The 19184-nt window shown below is 41.5% G+C and overlaps 2 protein-coding genes and 1 non-coding gene across 6 annotated transcripts; 1 reads left to right on the forward strand and 2 right to left on the reverse strand.

Moving 5' to 3' along the window:
• Window positions 1-1911: 1911 nt before the first annotated feature.
• On the reverse strand, window positions 1912-12409 carry LOC120706252. 4 transcript variants are annotated; one of them, XM_039990843.1, is made up of 21 exons: window positions 11927-12409; window positions 11679-11741; window positions 10756-11069; window positions 10581-10656; window positions 10430-10507; window positions 10288-10347; window positions 10106-10210; window positions 8886-8999; window positions 8448-8489; window positions 8187-8291; window positions 7910-8097; window positions 6480-6751; window positions 6275-6396; window positions 6105-6147; window positions 5880-5971; window positions 4722-4770; window positions 3916-3992; window positions 3693-3815; window positions 3295-3383; window positions 2864-2909; window positions 1912-2137 (listed from the first exon to the last, which is right to left on the reverse strand). In XM_039990843.1, the coding sequence occupies exons 1-21, from the start codon at window positions 12074-12076 to the stop codon at window positions 2090-2092; spliced, it is 2256 nt and encodes a 751-aa protein (XP_039846777.1). In that variant the 5' UTR covers window positions 12077-12409; the 3' UTR covers window positions 1912-2089. The 4 variants fall into 4 exon arrangements, with proteins under 4 accessions (XP_039846777.1, XP_039846780.1, XP_039846778.1 ...); XM_039990846.1 differs by having other exon boundaries at window positions 10581-10681; window positions 11927-12170; XM_039990844.1 differs by having other exon boundaries at window positions 3693-3812; window positions 11927-12076.
• A 1732-nt stretch (window positions 12410-14141) lies between these two features.
• On the forward strand, window positions 14142-18693 carry LOC120706253 (protein EXECUTER 2, chloroplastic-like). The gene is made up of 11 exons (XM_039990847.1): window positions 14142-14494; window positions 14569-14685; window positions 14850-14915; window positions 15200-15306; window positions 15393-15474; window positions 15593-16312; window positions 16841-16961; window positions 17042-17193; window positions 17271-17345; window positions 17552-17644; window positions 18185-18693. Exons 1-11 carry the CDS (start codon window positions 14246-14248, stop codon window positions 18284-18286), a joined length of 1884 nt encoding a protein of 627 aa, XP_039846781.1. The 5' UTR covers window positions 14142-14245; the 3' UTR covers window positions 18287-18693.
• A 285-nt stretch (window positions 18694-18978) lies between these two features.
• TRNAE-CUC lies at window positions 18979-19051 on the reverse strand. The gene has a single exon. It is a non-coding gene; the product is annotated as a tRNA-Glu (tRNA).
• Window positions 19052-19184: the final 133 nt, after the last annotated feature.

The raw sequence follows: 19184 nt of genomic DNA on the forward strand, positions 1-19184 counted from the left end.
TAGCACATGTTTACTGTAGCAATTTAGTGTCTAATCATGATCTAACTAGGCTCATTATATTCGTCTCGTAATTTACACAAACTATGCAATTTTTTTTATTTGGTCTAGATTTAATACACCATATATGTAAGATTCTCATTCGATGTGATAGTTTTGGAATTTTGAAGTTTGCAACTAAACAAGACCCAAATTAAACACGCACAAAACTGTAATAAAAATTTACTCAGCAGTAAAAAGATAAAGAAAGCCTTGCTGTGGTATGATAGAGCTCCATCCTATTAAAAAATAATAATAGAGCTCCATCCATGTTCCTCCCATGCATGGACACATCAACCCTACGATGTGGACATGCGCAGGTCGATTCACACTTGTCCCTTGATGAGCATGTCACGTCGTCCATGTCCTTGACGATACTTTCCATCTCTTTCCGACGACTTCCTTACCCGACAGAAAAGACTGTTGGTGCTTAACATTAATGAGTACTCCCTCCTTTCACAAAAATTCACAAAAGAATGCAATTCTTGTTTTTCAATAACTCAAACAGTTTGAATTTTGATTAAAGTTATATACAGAAGTAATAATATTAATAATAAAAATAAGTCCATTAGTTTAGTACGAGTAATCTTTAGTCTAAGTGGTCTTTTAATTTGCGTACGTACAGCTCTTCCTGATCAGGTCACAACATGTAAAACATGTGTGGGATAGGTCAGCAATGGTACAGTAGCAGCAGCATGGGCAGGTAGCGACGGGTCTGAAAGTTCACGTGAGCGGTCACGTACGGACGCATCTTTCTTAATCACCTTTATTTGTCGTCTCTCATGCAGACTATTTGCCAGTACTTTGCATCAGTGTGACTCTCCGCGGAGGTCCAGCTGTGGAGAAAATCCTCACGCTTCTCCTTGTGTTTGTGTGTCTCCTTGTGTGTATGCATAGTCTATCCTGTCTCACGTCCGTGTTCAGTGCAGCCAACGTTGGCACTTGGCAGTCACCCCGTTCGCTGCGCTGCTGAGCCAGTCAATAGTGTTTTTCTCTCACATCACTCTAGCAGCAGCCTCCAGCCACCAACCAGTCAATAATGTTTTTCTCTCACACCATTCTAGTAGCAGCCTCCAGCACCAGCACAGCGAACGGGGTGAGTGTGAACCTCTACATGTTTTTTTCAACATGTAAACACGGCGCAGTTAACTTTCACTTTTTAGCCTTTTTGTTTAAGTGACTTCACATTCTGTGCTCAAGTCACTGGAACACTGTGCACCTGTGTGGACGGGACTGAACAGTAGTCCCATGGATCGGAATTCGGAAGGGAACCATCAGAAAACGACACGCACTTTGCACCGAAAGAAAAATGCGAAATACATGACTCGTTTGACCGTGTATAATACACGCAAACAAGAGACGGGAACAGGACTTCACGCACCAAAAGATTGATTCTGAACAATCCAATTCAAAAGGAAAGAAAAAAAGGATCCTCACCAGTCTGCCCACACATGATTGCATCATTGACGTGGGTGATTGCATTTCTGGCTTGATCAGTGTCACGTCAGGACGCAGACCTGGACCGCTCCCATAGTAGTATGTGGCAAAGCACGCCCATCCTAGTCCTAGTTACATCCTAGAAATAGATCATAGCTATTCCTCGGACCGTCGGAGGTGAGCCAGCCAGCCAAGGGGACCTCATCTCCACGCTGCCATCTCTGCAGAGCATCTTCACCGAGATATGCAGGATCTGCCCAGCCCTGAGGACTAGGCGGGGCACCAGGTGTAGCTGTGTAGGTTACTCATCTTCACATAGATCAATTCTGCAGAGCATCTTCGGGGACCCTCTTTTTTAGTCCATCACATTAGAGTAGTTTTATTTTCTATCGAAACCTGGAAGGTAAACAGCGAGCTGCACCCGCAATGATAGAACTCTTGCATCTTCAGAGAGGCCACAAAAAGATATTATAAACATGGGTTGTTGAGTGCTTTAGTTAGTTTACAGCAAAACCGTGTGTCGAACTTTACAACAGACAAAACACAGCACTAACATGTACGCCGCACCTTTCAATCGACATGCTACATACACTAGAAGAAGCATAAATACAAGGGTCTACTTGAAGAAAAGGCCCTTCTTTCTTCCTCTTCTCCTCTCAACAGCCTGCGAAGGTCAGATGTTGAGCGTTAGTGCTGAGACAACAAGCAGATGTGAGATGTGCATGCAAAGGGAGTAACATGCCAGTCAATCATTTATGCCGTAAGTGCATACCCTAAATTGTAGATGAACAAATTCTCTGAAAACATGCTGCTTCAAGAAATTTACACAATTTATTTGAGTAGTATCTTAGCAGGTATTAAGCAAGATACCGCCGTAACTGACTGGGCATGTTGCTAGCCAACAAAATCATCTGTCACGTTGCAGGTTTTAAGAAACACAGTCACTGCTAGGGGCAAGCACTAATTGTTTCACAGTTAACTAGTAATGTTTTAGAGCAGAAGAGATTGCTGTGCCATCAAACATGCTAATAACAAGGGCAATTTCTGGCTGACTTGGACACCACGTGTCATAAAAAGCCATCTTGGTTGGATTAGGAGGGTCGTGTGTTACCCTGGTGCTGAGGCATTTGCAAGTACTCATTGTTCTAGGGGGCAAACAAAATAGTTTGGGAGTTTGAGGTTGTAAAGTGCAGTTTTCTAGCTCAATGTTCAAAATGAATGAAGGACAAAGTTAAGGATGATAATGGGCCTTTCTCACTATAAAAAAATACTATTGGTTTCATTAAAGTGGGTTCACAAGCTCATGACACCCACTTACTATTGGTGAATGAAGATTAGATTAAAGATAGGATGCTGATATGCTATGCCTTGTACAAGAGATAGTTCATACCATATTTTTGAACAATCTTAATACAAGAACAATGGTATCCCGCAACCTGCAAAGTTAAAACATGAAACAATATAAGCAGTACATGATTTATGTCGGTTCAAAAAAAAAGTACATGATTTATGTTCAGCAAGATATTTTTTGCTATGTAAAGCATAAAGAGATTATCTAGTGGATTACTCCGAGAGCCAAGGAAATTCGAGTGAAATTTCCAGATATCCTAATCAAAAGGGAGGTATAGGGTTCTAGACTGCCACACTTCCGATACTAAAGGAAATGGAAAGAGGAGTTTCAACAGGGCCAATTGAAGTGATGATGCATGTAGTTATTTTTGGTTCAAACAGCAGAGATCACTGGTGCTAACATATTTAGCCATTTATCAAAAATTTCACTGCTAGTAACTGAAGCAAGCAGAAGCCTCATTTGGTACTCACAGTGTATTTTCTGCTGGCTTCAGATTATAATCAACACCATCAACAGATATAATCGAAAACTCCGTTTGATGCCCATATGGAATCTTAATCTGAGTAAAGACATAAGGTATTACAAGATTTGTTGTAAACTGCACTGCATAAGCATATACTATGCATGCACAGGTTAAAATCAAATATGTGAAATTGAAGCAGTTTCAAAGACAGTTGAGAGGAGGGAGTGGGTTTAAAAAGGTGATAATGTAGAAACTTCAAATGCAAAACAGAATTGTGATAACCTTTCTCCTAAAAAAACAGTGTCAACCCACACTGGTTAAAATAAAGTAAATTATAATTGCAAACACAAGCACATACAGCAGCCCATTTCCTGAAATGACTTATGTTAAAGAGTAGGGACTTACAGCAGTTGCTTCCTGAAATTTCTCTGTGATAACAACACCACGCTGCCCATTACATTTAATGCTGTAACCTTCCCTCTTTATTGCTAAAACAGCTGGTTCCCACATGTCTAAAAATCTGACCTGCTGTTGGAGAATTCGATACTTCAGATAGTTGCATGACATTGGAAGTAACAAGAATACTTTTGCTATGGGAATGAGTAACTGAAAATGATAGACAGCATACAGGCAGTTGAACTTGGACTTCATAGGTCATGTGCCCAATTTCAAGAGTTTTCTTAATAAGCTCCTTTGTTTCAGGATCTGCATCAAAGATGGTTGCTCAATTTAGAAACAAATTATGCAATGGTGCTGCTATATTATTATCTAGGTACTCCATCCAAAATAACAAGGCATGCATACATTTCAAAATTCAAACTTCGTAACTTTTGACCAACAATTATGCAAGCTATACATGAGTCAAGTGATACAAAAGTGGTAACACTGGAATCACATTTGAATTTACATTCCTATGATTATGATTATGTAACTAGCAACAATACAACTAGAGAAATTTATGATCAAAATTCAGCTTAGATGACCGTGCCAAGTCAAGTTACACCCTATAAAAAATGGACACTTGGAGCATCAATAATGGCCAGTGTTCTTGGGAATTAAGGAATACAAGGAGATCAAACAGTGTCTTTGGCGATCTTCAAACTGGCCAAAATACCATTAGTTTGTTATAGTTCAACGCAGATCGACTGCACCAACACATTGGCTTAGTATACACGAGCTCTGCCAGCATTTGACCAAGCACCGAAACATTTACTTTCTACTAAAGTTGAATCCAAAATGAAATAGCTAAGGAACTACTGCATTATCTCAGGTATCTGTACCATCTCATGAGCGTCCAACAACGCTGAATGCATCATTGAAGCTTAAAAAATGTGAACCCTAGCGCCCAAGTTCTTTCAAGTTGCACTTTGTTTGAAAAACACTGAAGTGTAAGAGTGAATAACATAATCACAATTCACAGTTTCTAATACTCACCACATGAAATTTTTTTTTGCTCGTTAGCAAAAACCTTGATAAATTCCCCCTGCAACAGGAAATAGAATATTTCAAGAAAAATTAATACTAGAAGTGATAGAAGAAAGTCAATTTTCTGATTTCTACAAAGCATTTAACTTTGCATCATATCTTAGGTTCTTAACTCATTTGACATAACATATTGGTGAGTAAACTTTAAAGAAAAAAATTACTTTCACCAGAAAATCCAATAACTCAGTTATTCAAATGCAAGTGTGATTCTGTAAATCAACGGAAACTTTCACTGCAACCCTTGGGTTATGACGAAAATAAAGATTATCCGCTAACACACCAGATTAGTTTCTAAGTACTATTTCTCAGAAACAGGGTATACCCATGAAATCTTTTTTCACAATACCAAATGTAAACGGTATATCCATTGCTCACCAGAAAATTGCACATCAGATTTCGTCTGAAATTATTTGTGCATTCTGCTCTGATGTGTGAACGGAGAGGAAAATAATGGTATCAGTATTGACTACAATGGCAGAAGTGGTCAGAGCACCCTACTGACCTACCGTCAGATCTGGGACCTAACAAAGTAGAAAAGGGAGGCAGCTCTGATTTTTAAAGGCTAGATGCCATGATATTTTCGCCCTTTAGTCATATTGGTGGGGGTAAGAGATGAAATTTTGCATTAGGGTCCCTACATCCAATACCCATCTCCTAGAATTATTTTGATCATTTCTTGTGATATTATTGGATTCTATTGCCAAAATTTAGAAATCAGCATAGCACTGGAATTGCTATCATACAAATGGTATACAAATATCTAGCCCCCAAATTCCCAAATTTTTGGAAAGAAGTACAGCATTGTAGTATAAGGATCAATCATGCCAGATCTCCACATACTAATCTGTCATGTCACCAAGGCAGGTAACAAATGCCCAGCAGACCTTTGGGCACGTGCCTTTGGACACGTGTTTTTACCATGATAGCTGTTTCTTTTCTTTAAATGGTTGTCCTCTTTCCTAGCATAGTAGCATAATGTAACTGCAGCCAGGGCCTGCAAGACTTAAAGTCTCACATTGTAGAACTCCGTTATCCTCTTAATACAAATATTTGCACCTCTCCTGCATATTCCCGAAAAAGAAAGATCAATCACATGACAATAAGTACCTTTCTTTTCCTATCATCTAGGGGCTGGACTTCAATGGCTAGTAAAGTGTCCACATCATCGGCTGTAACAACATAGCTAGGCTGCCTTGCTCCTATATAAACAAAAATAAATAAAAATCAAATTCATTGAGACATCATGACATCCTAGTTAAAGCAACAAGGTAACAGAGCATAAACACACTTATAGTGTATCAGCACAAAAAGGGAAGAAAAGAGAAATGGTACCCTCTATGAAATTTACAGAACCATCTTCTAAATGGCGCACCCACTGCAGACACAAATAATTTGCAATAAGTGAAACTATGTTGAAAAATTTGAAACTCACAACTTTAGTGGCGAGCAAGAACATTTATTTCCCTATTCAGAATGTGGATCGACAAGAACTTGAAGCACACCTCAAAATTACAAGTGGTGGTACCATTGATGGGGTACCCACTTGCTAGAAGTTCTCGTCCAGGAAAAGCTTCACCTGTGATTCGAAGCCCTTCTATACCTGGCAATGGATCATCATCTGCAGCTGCATATTCATAACATGCATATATCGGTAGTATACGACTTATTTAGTCTTAAACAATATCAACTTAATGGAATAGTAGTTACCCTCAGAGAAAGAAGAACCAGGCTCCTCAAGGACTGTAGGAAGATAAGGATATGAAGGGTTTGCGTCCACAAGGCCAGATGCCAAATTTGGTGAGTCCCCAGGACCCCATCGAGTAGAAGGTTCTTGAGTGTTTTGAACTTCAGCACTCTCTAAACTATCCAGTACGTCATTTCTACTGAATGGTGAGTTCTGACTCGGGGTCTCGTGAAAACGGACAGCATGAGAATCACCTTGAGATACTTGAGCAGGAACGTCTGTCCTAAATTGGTTTCTGAAAATTATAAAAATTCATATTGTGTTAAGCATTCTAGTAATACCACAAGATAATAGAATATTATTTTCTCGAAAGCGCAGGAGAGCTGCGTGTCATTTCATTAAAGAAGAATAGAGATCAAGCACAACACTACACCAGACCACACCACAAGACACAGAAATATAAAACATTCGCAAACCCTTAGACTATCAATCAACTAGACCCTGGAGGTCCTTGAAACCAGCAGCACACCACAATATGCATTGATCTGTCACAGCCCTTACTACAGTAGCCACATCAGGATTGACACCAGAAAAAACACAGTAGTTCCTGTATTTCCAAATTTCCCAAGCAACTATGATGATCAACAAATTAAACTCCTTGAGTTGCTTTCGACCTGTTTCAAATCCTTGCACCACCTAGAGAAACTTATTGTCCGGCTGTGGAGCCACTGCCAGCAAGGAAAGTTGGTGTAGGATGATAAACCAAAGTTGTTTAGAAACCACACATGAGATCAGTATATGTTGGATAGTTTCCTCATCTTTGTCACAGCGAGGGCAAGAAAGAGGATGTGGAAGAGCCAGTTTGGTCAGTCGATCAGCTATCCAAACAGGGTAAATAAAATAGAATATTTTATATTTGGAACTAAGCGAGATGGTTTCCTAAGGTGGTGTTTGGATCCAGGGACTAAACTTTAGTCCTTGTCATATCAAAGAGAATCTTGCTATTTAAAAGTATTAATTAAAATTTTATTATAGAACTAATTGCAGAACCCTAGGGCTAAACTGCGAAACGAATCTAATAAGGTATATTAATCCATAATTAGCGGATGGTTACTGTAGCATCACTGTTGCACATTATGGATTAATTAGACTCATTAGATTCATCTCGTGAATTAGCACTCATCTGTCAAAAAAAATTATGAATAGATTTTATTTAATATTTTTAAATAGAAAGATTCTCTTTGATGTGATAGAGACTAAACTTTAGTCCCGGGAAACAAACAGCCCCTAAATATTATGTAAGAACAGTCAATGTTTACCAAAATAGTATAACAAAAACATGAACGGGAAAGAGAAATGTTCATAACTTTAGCATGCTCAAGAGATGACTAATACCGGTAGAGAAACAAAAGTAATTGGGTACATTATTCTAATAATCCCTTAAAGACACTACCTGCTTGAAAGAGAGTTCCCTCCCATGTCATCATGTTCAGCATTTCTTGTAGGAACCTCACTTGGAATAACTTGATGGTTTTTGTTACCAAATGCACCCCAACCACCTCTAGCTTGAACTGGGGAAGACATTGGCGATTGTACATGAGGATATGCTGTCTGGTGAACAATATCAAGGCTGTTTTTTCTCTGACAAAGTAAAGGTATAGAAGCATGTGAATGGGAAGCATGAGTGCAAAGAATAATGGATGAGTATTCAACTAAAGATTCATACTCACCATTACTTTTCCAGCAGGAGGATCAGTAGGTACAGGATGGCTGGTACTATTCGACAATTCGGTATGCCATGGAGTAATTTGGTACTGTGACTCCCTTAATTTCTCCTGCACCATCCAAGTTTGCATACAAGGCAACTTCAGATTTCTGTAAGAAAAATATTAGCAGTAAGCTCTGCAAGCATGACAAGCTCACTACTGATTGCAGTATGACATGATGTTCAGAGAGTAAATGCATGTTTTCAGCAGCTTAGTGTGGCTTACCTCAGTAACAATAAGTTGTTCCTGCATATGCTTAAACAAAACCTACAGGGGAAAGGAGCACACATTTAAAAAATAGTTAGCTAAGATGCAGGCTTTACAGCTTCAATAGAACTAGGTACAATGTTGAAGCAATCTGATAACAATTTTTTTTTCACGAACGCGCAGGAGAGCTGTGCATCAATATATTAAGCAATTTGATAACAGGTTATAAATGTTAATGAGTTCAGGTTGCTTTATCCATAATTAACATTGGCATGGCATGTTATGTTTGTTGATTACTTTGTACAATGAAAAAAAATGTATAGCACATAAAATTATTTCAGCCTTAATCTGATTCTCCCTTGCATCCAATAATAAAGTAATAAACAGTTCATGTCATCAGGTCCATGCTAAATGACAGCTCACTTGCCGCAGCACATACAAGAAAACAGAACTTACCTTTAGACTACCGGCAATTGATTGGGCATCGAAAACAGAAGGCTGGAGATTGTCGTATTCAGACAGAAGAGGTAGCAAAGAATCTATGAAAGTTGATCTTTCTTGTTGGGCTGCCTGGACAGTAACATAAGCAAAAACTTAGTATCCTTTAATCTTTCAGCACTAAATCCAAACAATGAACACAATACAAGATAAACTGGTATTATTACTATTAAGAGCAGATAAACTTGTACTAACATTATAACACTCAACCCCACCCCGATACCACTTGTAACACCCCGTGCCCAAAATCCGCTTATAACCCAACCCACCAACAGGGGGAGCCTCGTATGCATAGCAACTCTACTTTTGTACCTGCTTCGTGTAAAAGAGTTAATGCGCAGGTGCTATGTTTGGAACGCAAGGGCTCATAAGCTGTCTCCAACTTATCTAAACTTTCCATAAAGGGACTAATCCCACTACACTAAGGTCTGGGGCTACACGGGCCAACATTAATACTAATGGGATGGGGTATTGCATAAAAAAACCTTAAACCCATATGAAATAACTGCAACACATAGTATGAATCTAGATGCCAAATCTAGCTCTGGACCTAGTTTATGTTAAGGTGATACTTCAACAAACCTATAATGGATGCACAGTCATGGCAATGAGTTTATTAACCTAATGTCCTTATGAAGTAATTATAGAAGCACCAACAGAATTGTTCAAAAGAAATCATATGGCACATAGTCTACCTTAGGTACTTAGGACAGACAGTACAATGAATCTTAGCACCAAGGAGCTAGAAGAAATTGCATTTTTCATAATTATCTTCAGGTATTGCAATGAAGCAATAAAAGAGAATGTGTCGCATTCTGGATTGAAATTTGAACCAGTTCCATGGTATAAACTCAAGTAAGCACTGAAAATGAAATTGAACATTCATGAACTGCTGGCAAACGAACTATTTTGCTCCATGCTACATAAAAAAAGTCATGCCGCCACCACTTTTTGTAAACATTTAGGATATTTTCAAATAAACAGTTAGTTTTATAATGGAAAATTTGCATAAGAAACATCAAGCTTATATGAAGAAAGTAATTAGATTTTTATTCACATGATTATGGTAAAACCAGTCGCAATCTTGAAATGATTATATCTGTGAGACTGTGAGTGCAGACAGAGATATAATACATTGATCATTCCCATGATATGTCTCACGAAAGCTAGTAAGCTACCTGCAATGCATACGTTAGACGGATGTTTTCCTCAATAATATCTTGCCTGTATGACAAAGCTTTTGATGCTGCATCAACTAAATCTTGCTGCTGCTGATCAAATGCCTGAAAACAATTTATCATGATTAGATGGTAAACTAGCTCCAAGGAATTATTGACTTGTGATATAATGAACATCTTACCAAACGCATATAGGCAATCCGTTTTTCCAACATATATTTATCAGTGAGTATTTGGGCTTCCTGTCAGGAATTGCTTGTGCTCAATAGAAGATAGAAAAGGAAAAATACAGCGCAAGTGACCTTTCCATGCAAAAATGATTACCTTCACAGTGTAGTCAGCAAGATGCTTCTTTAATTGTTTAATCTCTTCTTCGCCTTCTTTGACCTTAACAATAAGGTCCTGTGTAGGAAATATCTTTGTTAGAAACAGAAGATATAGGTATGCATATGACGCTGCACAATAACTAACTTACCTGCTTCCAGGATATATTTGAATTGATCCCTGAAACTGTCAGTAACCTAGATTCATACTCCCCATCTTTTCTGTTCCTGTAAGCGAAGGATTTTTTTATAACTACAACACAACCAAAAATCCAAAAAGGTCATCCCAAGGCAGGAATGTAGATGACATCAAATATGCAAAGTTACCTATTTGGAGAAAGGGACCGAGATGAGGGAGTGGAAAACTGTGAGGGGCCACCATTGTCAACAGGAGTCTGTTCTCCTAATGACCTTTTAAAAGCTCCGTTAGCCTGGGGACTGTCAACGTACTTCTGTTTCATGCTTTCCTGAATCAGATGCTCTCTACTTCCAAAACTTCCATTTTGAGGATAAATTGAGCTAATTTGGGGATTTATTGAAGAGCCGTTGTCAAATGACTTTGCGCCATCCATTTTATTAGCAACAGAATTGCGATCTTGGCCTACTCCACTTGAAGAACTTTGGGATGTAGCATCTTCCCTCTGAAACCAAATAAAGTACACCTTTCAAACAAAAGCTTGATGCCCACAAATATCCCGCAGAAGTATATTAAATGTTACAAGTCAAGCAAGAGTTGTGTTTTTTCATAATGATTTCATGAGACAAGTTGACAATGCTGTTACAGTGCGGACAACAGAGCAATTGCTCAACCTGCATGTTAGTGTTTCAAATACAAACATAAACCGTACACAAAGCTCTATTCAATGGAAGTATCATATGCAAAACTTTGCAGTCGAAGAAACAGCTCAATTGTGTTAATCCTTTATGCCAAAAAAAAAACATGCAGTGAAAACATTCGTTTTGCTGTTTCAGTAAAAGAGAACAGGGGGAAGGTGTTTCAAGATCCATGATAAACCACAGATCCAGTTGAGATTTTGCTCTGTTGGAACTTGACAGAATTCATAGTAAGCTTCAATTTTCGCCAGTAACAATTTTCAGTAGAGCTGCTAGAGCATATATCTCAACAAAAACACGTGTACATGCCATGCTTCAATTTTAATACGAGGGAAACAGTAGAACGAGATCACCGCCTGAAGAACTATATGCCTCTGGTAAGCCTAAACTCCCGCATGAAACAGAAATAGACTTACAATCCTCTCTAGCTGTTGTGTTTTTCGCAACAGCTCCTCCTTGAGGCGGTTATTCTCTTCCATCTGAAACGGAATAAAAATACACAAAAATTCAAAACCAGCCGGTACATATTTACACATTTCGCACAAAGCTGCTGCGACAATAAAAACGAAGCGAAACAGCCGCGGGCTAGGGGGGAGACGCGACGGAGTTCGGAGGGACGCGGACGCAGGGAAAGCGAAGGCGGGGATGGTACGAATCGGGTCACCTGGCTGTGGATGGTGGCGTCGGCGCCCTCGACGGAGCGCATGATGCTGAGGAGGTAATCGGCGCTGGGCCCGCCTCCGGCGGCCGCGGCGCCCTGGTCCGCGGGGTCGGAGATGGTCGCCGCGGCGAGGCCGTAGGCGAGGCGGTCCATTGGCGGGCGCGGGCTTGGGCGAGACGCGGGAGCTCGGCGCACCGCGGGGTTCGGGGATGCGCCGTGGCCGTGACCGGGGACCGGGTGGGGGGGGGGGGGGGGGGGGACTCTTGTCGAGTCGGCGCTCCACTCTTGTTTCGCCGGTGGAATTGCGCGGAAGGAGCCGAGCCCCGCGGTGGCGGCGGCGGCGGGGGACTCGACGCGACCCGCGGGGCGGGGGCGGAACGGATTCCAAGCGCGTGATTAGTTTTTCGAAAAGAAATGTGGAATCGGTCAGCCGCCGGTGAGGGGCGGCCGCGGGCGGGGGCGGGGGTCACGGGTGCCGCGCGGAGGAAGGGAAATTGGTGAAAAGGACGGGGAGGGGGAGGGGGAGGGGCGGGGTGGTGGGTAGGTAGGCGCGGGCGCGGCGGAGGTGATGACGTGCCCGCCATGGATTCATGATGACTCCTCCGATGCGCCCGTGGCCGCGTGGGGGTGGATGACAGGGGGAATGATGGTCGTCGTCGCGCGACTAAACTCGCACAAGTCCACCGCCACCGCCTCGCTGCGCTTCGCCTTCGGTCGTCTTCCTCTTCCGTTGCCCAGAAAGCACGTTCCGTCGTCCCCGATGGCCAAGGTCCACTATTGGACGGTGCTTCTCACAAAATTCCGTTCTCACGCGAGCGCAACATTTTTCGCCAATCTTTCAGTCATGACGACCGTCTCTTATTATTCTGGAGTTTTTAAGACCTGTCGTTTAGCCATATAACTTGCATTTACCATTTTTCTAATACTGGTCGTACTGTGCAGGCATTTCATTTGCTACTAGATTTTGACACTCATATTGGCTAAATAGGTCATTTCGTTGCTCATATTCAGCCAGGTTGCCACCGCACCGCCAGGCTTCACAGGCCGTACATAGAGAGAGCTCCTAAAGTGCTTAAACCAAAAGATGTTTCCTACTTTGATTGACGTTGTTCCATTCAAAAGACAGTTCAGGTTATCGAATTGATCGAATCTTGCTCAATGTTACCCACTATAACTAGAAAAGTATTTAAAAATAAAGTTCGCGAACTAAATTTCGTGCACAAGGTGACTACTATTGTTTCATGTGTTTGCCACATGCAACTGTGCGTTAGAAAAAATGTAGCAGAATGATAACATGTCCGCTACAAAATTAAGCATGAGGTCTAATTATCCAAGTTTGTTCTTTTGTTTTCTATAAGTAGACACTTGAGATTGATCGTCTCGCTTTTTTTTTTATGGAAACGTGAAACCTACGGCGGCATATTGTCCTGAGATGCTCAAACCATTCGTGGAGAAAAGTAAGAACAGATGCATCATTGTTTGTTTCATGCCGTATTTGCCAAGGAGTGATGATTTTGTTATAGCAAGTCCACAAGTGGGAAGTGTGCAGGTGCACTTTGTTATGCTACACTTACTATTCATTGGCAATGGCAAAGTCGCCGTGAAACAATTAACTTCAAAAGGATTATTGTCACATACAATATTGTTTTTTCTTAAAAAAAAAGGAAACGGACCTGTACTAGTTCACATTAATCCCAGCCACGAATGAATGGCCCTTCCGAAGCGCTTGAATTTTGAATTTCCATGAATTTTGTGGACACATCGAATGTTGCAGCACTTACATAGAGAATTAAATATAGACGAAATTAAAAATTAATTGTACAGTTTGTTTGTAAATTGCAAGGCGAATCTAATTAACCTAATTAGTCCGTAATTAGACATTAAACTACTACAGTAACACATGCTCTAATAATGAATTAATTAGACTTAATAAATTTGTCTCATATTTTATAGATGTGTTATGTAATTTATTTTGTAAGTAATCCCATTTAATACTTTAAATGTGTACTTGAATATCCGATATGACACTTTGCCCTAAAACTTTACATCATCTGAACAAGGAGAAAAGGGGAAAAGCAAAATAAATAAAAAAACTCGCAAAAAAACAAAAAACGAAAAGAAAACTGCGGTGCGGGCCCCATTTAGCAGTGGGAGCACGCAAGACGCAACGCGAAGCAACGACACGCCAACAATGCAGGTGGGGCCCCGCCCCTGGCTCGCTCGCCACTTCCCAATCAACTCAGGGGAGTCAGGCCCGTCCTCCTTATCTGAATCGCGTGCCTGCCAGCCTCTCTGCCCGCTGTGCCCCACCCACGCATCGCCATGTCCCCGGCGGCCACCGCGTGCGCCACGCCGGCGGCGGCGCGCCCGCCCCTCAACACCGTCCCGGCCCGCCGAGCGACGCCCTCCGCCGCGCGCCCGCCGTCCGGCGCCCCCGCCCGCCGCGCCGCCGGCTGCTGCTTCTGCACCGCGGCCTCCTCGGCGTCGTCGCCCTCCACCTGGGACTGGACCCGATGGAGCCGCCACTTCGAGGAGGTCGAGCAGGCCGAGAGCTACGCGTCCCTCCTACAGGTAATCGCCAATTCATCACCCTCGAGTCACTAATCGAACCAATCTGATGGTACGCTCCTGCCCCGGCCGCGCAGTTCCAGCTGGAGGAGGCGGTGGAGAACGAGGACTTCGCCGAGGCCGCCAAGCTCAAGCGGGCCATCCTCGAGGCCACCGGCAGCGACGCCGTTGCCCACGTCATGGCCGAGCTCAAGGTCCGTCACTGCTGTGATATGACGACCATCCTATTTAATCACCGATTTTGGACTGAGATGTGTCAGCTCTTATGTTCTAGTTTCATTTCCCGCAGATTTAGAGTAGATTGTGCTAATTATTGTATTTTCTCTTGTGTTGCTCTCGCTCTTCCCGATTCTTGCAGAATGCTATACAGGAACAACGGTATCAGGACGCCTCAAGGTTGTCAAGGCTTGCTGGAACCAGCTTGGTAATTACTAAGTCCTTTGTCACACATTGCCATTTCTGGTGCCTTTGCCAGGTATATTCAGCAACAAGTCAGTTTTAGCGCCTCCTGGTCTCCCTTGCTAAACAAACCATTTATATGGCAAATCGCCAATTTCCTGATAAAATTGATAAGCACGACCAAGATATCCCATGTCCTTAGGTTGCTTTAACGAAGCGGTATCCAAAACTGTATCATTAAGAAAGGCACTTTTGATGTGACCCCACAGGAATTGTGGTTGGGATGGATTCTAACCATTTTTTTTTCAGGTAGGTTGGTGGGTGGGATACGCTAAGGACACCGATGACTCCATTGGGAGAATTGTGCGAATAAGTCCTGGTGTCGGGAGATATGTGGCAAAGAGCTACAGCCCAAGGTGGTTTCTCTCAGTTCGTACCTCAATATTGTAAAAGTTAAAATCAGTCAAGAGTTCTAACTTACCAAATACTCCTTTTTTTGAAGGCAATTGGTGACTGCATCTTCTGGGACTCCATTATTTGAAATTTTTCTTGTCAGAGAAAATGATGAGACATATACAATGAAGGTGCGGTGATCAAAGTGATATTCATCCATACTGTAATATTTATGCATTTATCAAGAAATCAGAAGAAACTCTCTGTTATGCACAGTTTTGATATTTGCATTTACGAAAAATTAGACAGGTGGTACACTTGCGACCAACAAAAGGAACTTCAAGTGCATCATCCATCTCAGCGATAGCTACAGAAGGTCCAGCTAAGGTGGAGAATGAAAATTCATCAGAAAGTAGTGTTATGTCTGATAGCGTTACAGAGGAAGCAAGTACAGATACTACGGTAAAAGGAAGTGAGGATGTTGAGGAGAAAGAACAAGATGTTGGTAGCAACAAGGATAGTAGTGTTGAAGGATTAAAAAGTGTTTTGAATTTTTTCAAGTCTCGGATTCCAGAATTCAAAGTTCAAGTAATAAATGTAGATGTATCTGAGGAAACGGAATTGGCTGCAAATTCATCGGAAGAATTAGCGCAAGATGATGTGAAGAGCACATCAGAAAACTCGTTGGAAGAGCCTACCGCTGAGGAACTCGAGCAGGAGGAAGATGTTTCAGAAGAAGATATGGATGAAGAAAGTAAAAGTACGGAGGTGAAGCTTTTCATCAGTGGAGTGGTTCACAACAAAGAAGATGCTGGAGCAAAATCATATGTTCGAGTTCCAGCTGAAATAAATAACATGGAAAAGGACTCCTTTGAACTTTACATACCTGGAAAAGGTTCTGATCAAGATCTGGCTGAAACAAAGGCTGCAAAACAGAAAGTTGCCGATATGGCAGCCAAATTAGCATCGGAGCTTATGCCATCTGATGTTGCAAAGGCATTATGGGGCACAACCAAGAGCTCTTCAAAGGTAGGAATAAGTTAAAGACATTGGCTTAGTTATTTATGTCTGTGACTTTGAATATTATGAATATAAGATATATTCAAGTACATCAATGTTTGTTCACAGTTTGGTAAAAACCTTATGATCCATGTACATAAATTCTGAAAGTTCCTAAGCGTTAAGGATATTCATGTCATTATAGAGGTTTCTGTCCCTAGTTACTGTGCTAGTTTAGGATGTTACTACTACATCAGTAGCCTTGCATGCCTTCCAGTATAACCAAGCATGAGTGCTTGCCCTGCATATAAATTTACAGAAAGCTTGGGGAACTGGCTGCAAGCTGGTTCCAACATCTCTTGGTCTCCAGATTTGGTTTCTTACCCAAAAAGAACTAGTGATTGCTACTTGCACCAATTAACGTTCTACATCTCGTTTTAGGATAGTCTGGTGCTTTTCTGTTATGGTAACTGTCTTTTGCCACCAGTTTTTCAAATCATATAATCATATTTCTATTCCTGCAAGCAAGGTAACTGACAAATGACATGATAACTACAGATAAATAAAGAAGTTCAGGAGCTTTTAAGGCTTACATTAAGCAAGGCCCGAGTCAAGCTGACCGAGAATACCATTTTTAATCGGATGATTACGGATACTAACAGCACAGATCCATTTAGTGGTAAAGTTTTCTCAGCTAAACTGGTGACCTATTATTGGATAGTTTGATAGAGTGGTTTTCTCTTTCTGGGCTTCATGTAGGTCTCTATGTGGGAGCATTTAGTCCATATGGGCCAGAAATTGTGCAGCTCCGTCGGAAGTTCGGCCATTGGAACAGTACCGATGATGTTGAGTTTTTCGAGTACGTTGAAGCAGTAAAGTTGACTGGTGATTTGAGTGTCCCTGCTGGCCAGGTTTGCCTTCTTTTTTTTAAAAAAAAAGATTGTTAATCAAGCTCCCATGCTCCTTTACTGATCATACTTTGTGACAGATAACATTCCGTGCTAAGATTGGGAAGGGAAAGCGTCTTGAGAATCGTGGCGCATACCCAGAGGAATTTGGTGTGGTAATTTCTGTCTGCATATCTGATTGTTTAATATATGATTTAACTCAGATACTAGTTTGGTATTTTGTGACAATTGAAAGTCACTTGCTTTAGTCAGATTCGCAAGTTCTGTTCTAAGGAGTATCTTAGTGCTCTAGAGTATTGTCACATGCAACTTTCTCATCCTAGAATGAAGTTCCATTCGTTTCTTTTCTTTTTCTTTGCAGATTGCCAGTTATAAAGGTCAGGGTAGAATAGCACAACCTGGATTCAAAAATCCTCGATGGGTGGATGGTGAGCTATTGGTGCTTAATGGCAAGGTAACATGAAATAACAACAGTGGTTCTTCTTCATTTGCTGGTGCAATGCTCCTGAAATTGATATTAAGTAGTAACTGCAGTCATAATATCGAACCTGACATGCACATTTGGTTTATGGTGAAATCACTTGTGTTGTCTTTTTGGGAACTTATAGAATGTGGAGTTATATAGCCAGGACACAAAACTTTTAAAACACCAATATATGTTACCAGGAGACAATTCCCAGGTTGGCTCACCTCACTCCCATGGGCCAGGCTAACCATGCCAGCCTGGCTCAGCTGAATCCACGTGCTCGTGGCACAAGGAAAATCTCATCCTAACCTTGCCTGCAGACCAAAAGACAGCTGCCTATCCAAACATTTCGGTGTCCAGTATTTTTGTGCAAATTAGATAAATTGCATGAGGGTGTTTACATAGGTGTTTACATAGCTAGAGAACAACATCCAGCCAGTGGTTTTGGAACTGTTTATACAGTTTACCTACTTCCTTCAGAATTTCGTGTTGTAATGTTGCCCTTGACATGCAATGCATATTTTACAGAGTACAATCCCACACCTTGGAGGTGCCGAGCTTGGTTTCCTGTACAGCGTACCCGAGCAGAGTTTTCTAGTTCTCTTTGACCGGCTTAATCTTCCTGAGTAACGAGACTGTTGAAATCTGCTGATTCTCAATGCAAATTGGATCAACAGTTGAACACAGAGGGCGCCCTTAGTTTCAAAGCGGTTGAACAGGTCACCTGCGGCTTTTTCTCTGTGGGCCTCCGAGCTTCCCTGACATGCATACTTCCTCTTCGCCGCACCTACTTGGCAGGAGCTAATCTGCCCGACTCTATTCAGAGAGTGAGGAAAGCTGGTCCCGTTGGTCTAAAACTAACGGAAGAGTCTTGATATGATATAGCACCATGTTTTTTTAGTACCATGTTAGTATTTTTGTATGAACGTGACAGTTTTGTGAGTTTTTTTCCCCTCCGTTGCTTTCATTGAGGAAGGATACTAAAATAAACAAACCCATTCTGCTAATAAGATAATAAAACGGCCTATTTTATGATACGACTTGCTATGAGTTATGAATATGATGGATGACCCATCAATCTCTACGTTTTCCCTCTATTTTTAATGTGGGCATGGCGCTGTCCTAGGTTTTGATGCTGAGTTCCGGAAAGGTTGAGGAAAAAAAAGACATCGTCTTTACCCCGTTCAATGGTACGCCTCGTCAGTGGGTAATAATTAGCAAAATAGAAAGAAAAAAAAAGAGAGATCGTCTTTACCCCGTTCAATGGTACGCCTCGGCAGTGTGTCAAAGTAATAATTAGCAAAATAGAACAAAAAAAAAGATTCCGTTGCCGGGACTCGAACCCGGGTCTCTCGGGTGAGAGCCGAGTATCCTAACCAGCTAGACTACAACGGAACGTTGGTCTATCAGTAAGATCTGCGTAGCTTAAGCTATTCATCACCCCCAGCACATTATGTATCGGACATGTATTTTCCAGATCGGATTCCAGTGCGCCGTAGAGTGAGGCAACACCCAGGCGCTGAACGGC

Source organism: Panicum virgatum, chromosome 5K (assembly GCF_016808335.1).
Source record: "Panicum virgatum strain AP13 chromosome 5K, P.virgatum_v5, whole genome shotgun sequence".
In the NCBI taxonomy this organism is placed as follows: domain Eukaryota; kingdom Viridiplantae; phylum Streptophyta; class Magnoliopsida; order Poales; family Poaceae; genus Panicum; species Panicum virgatum.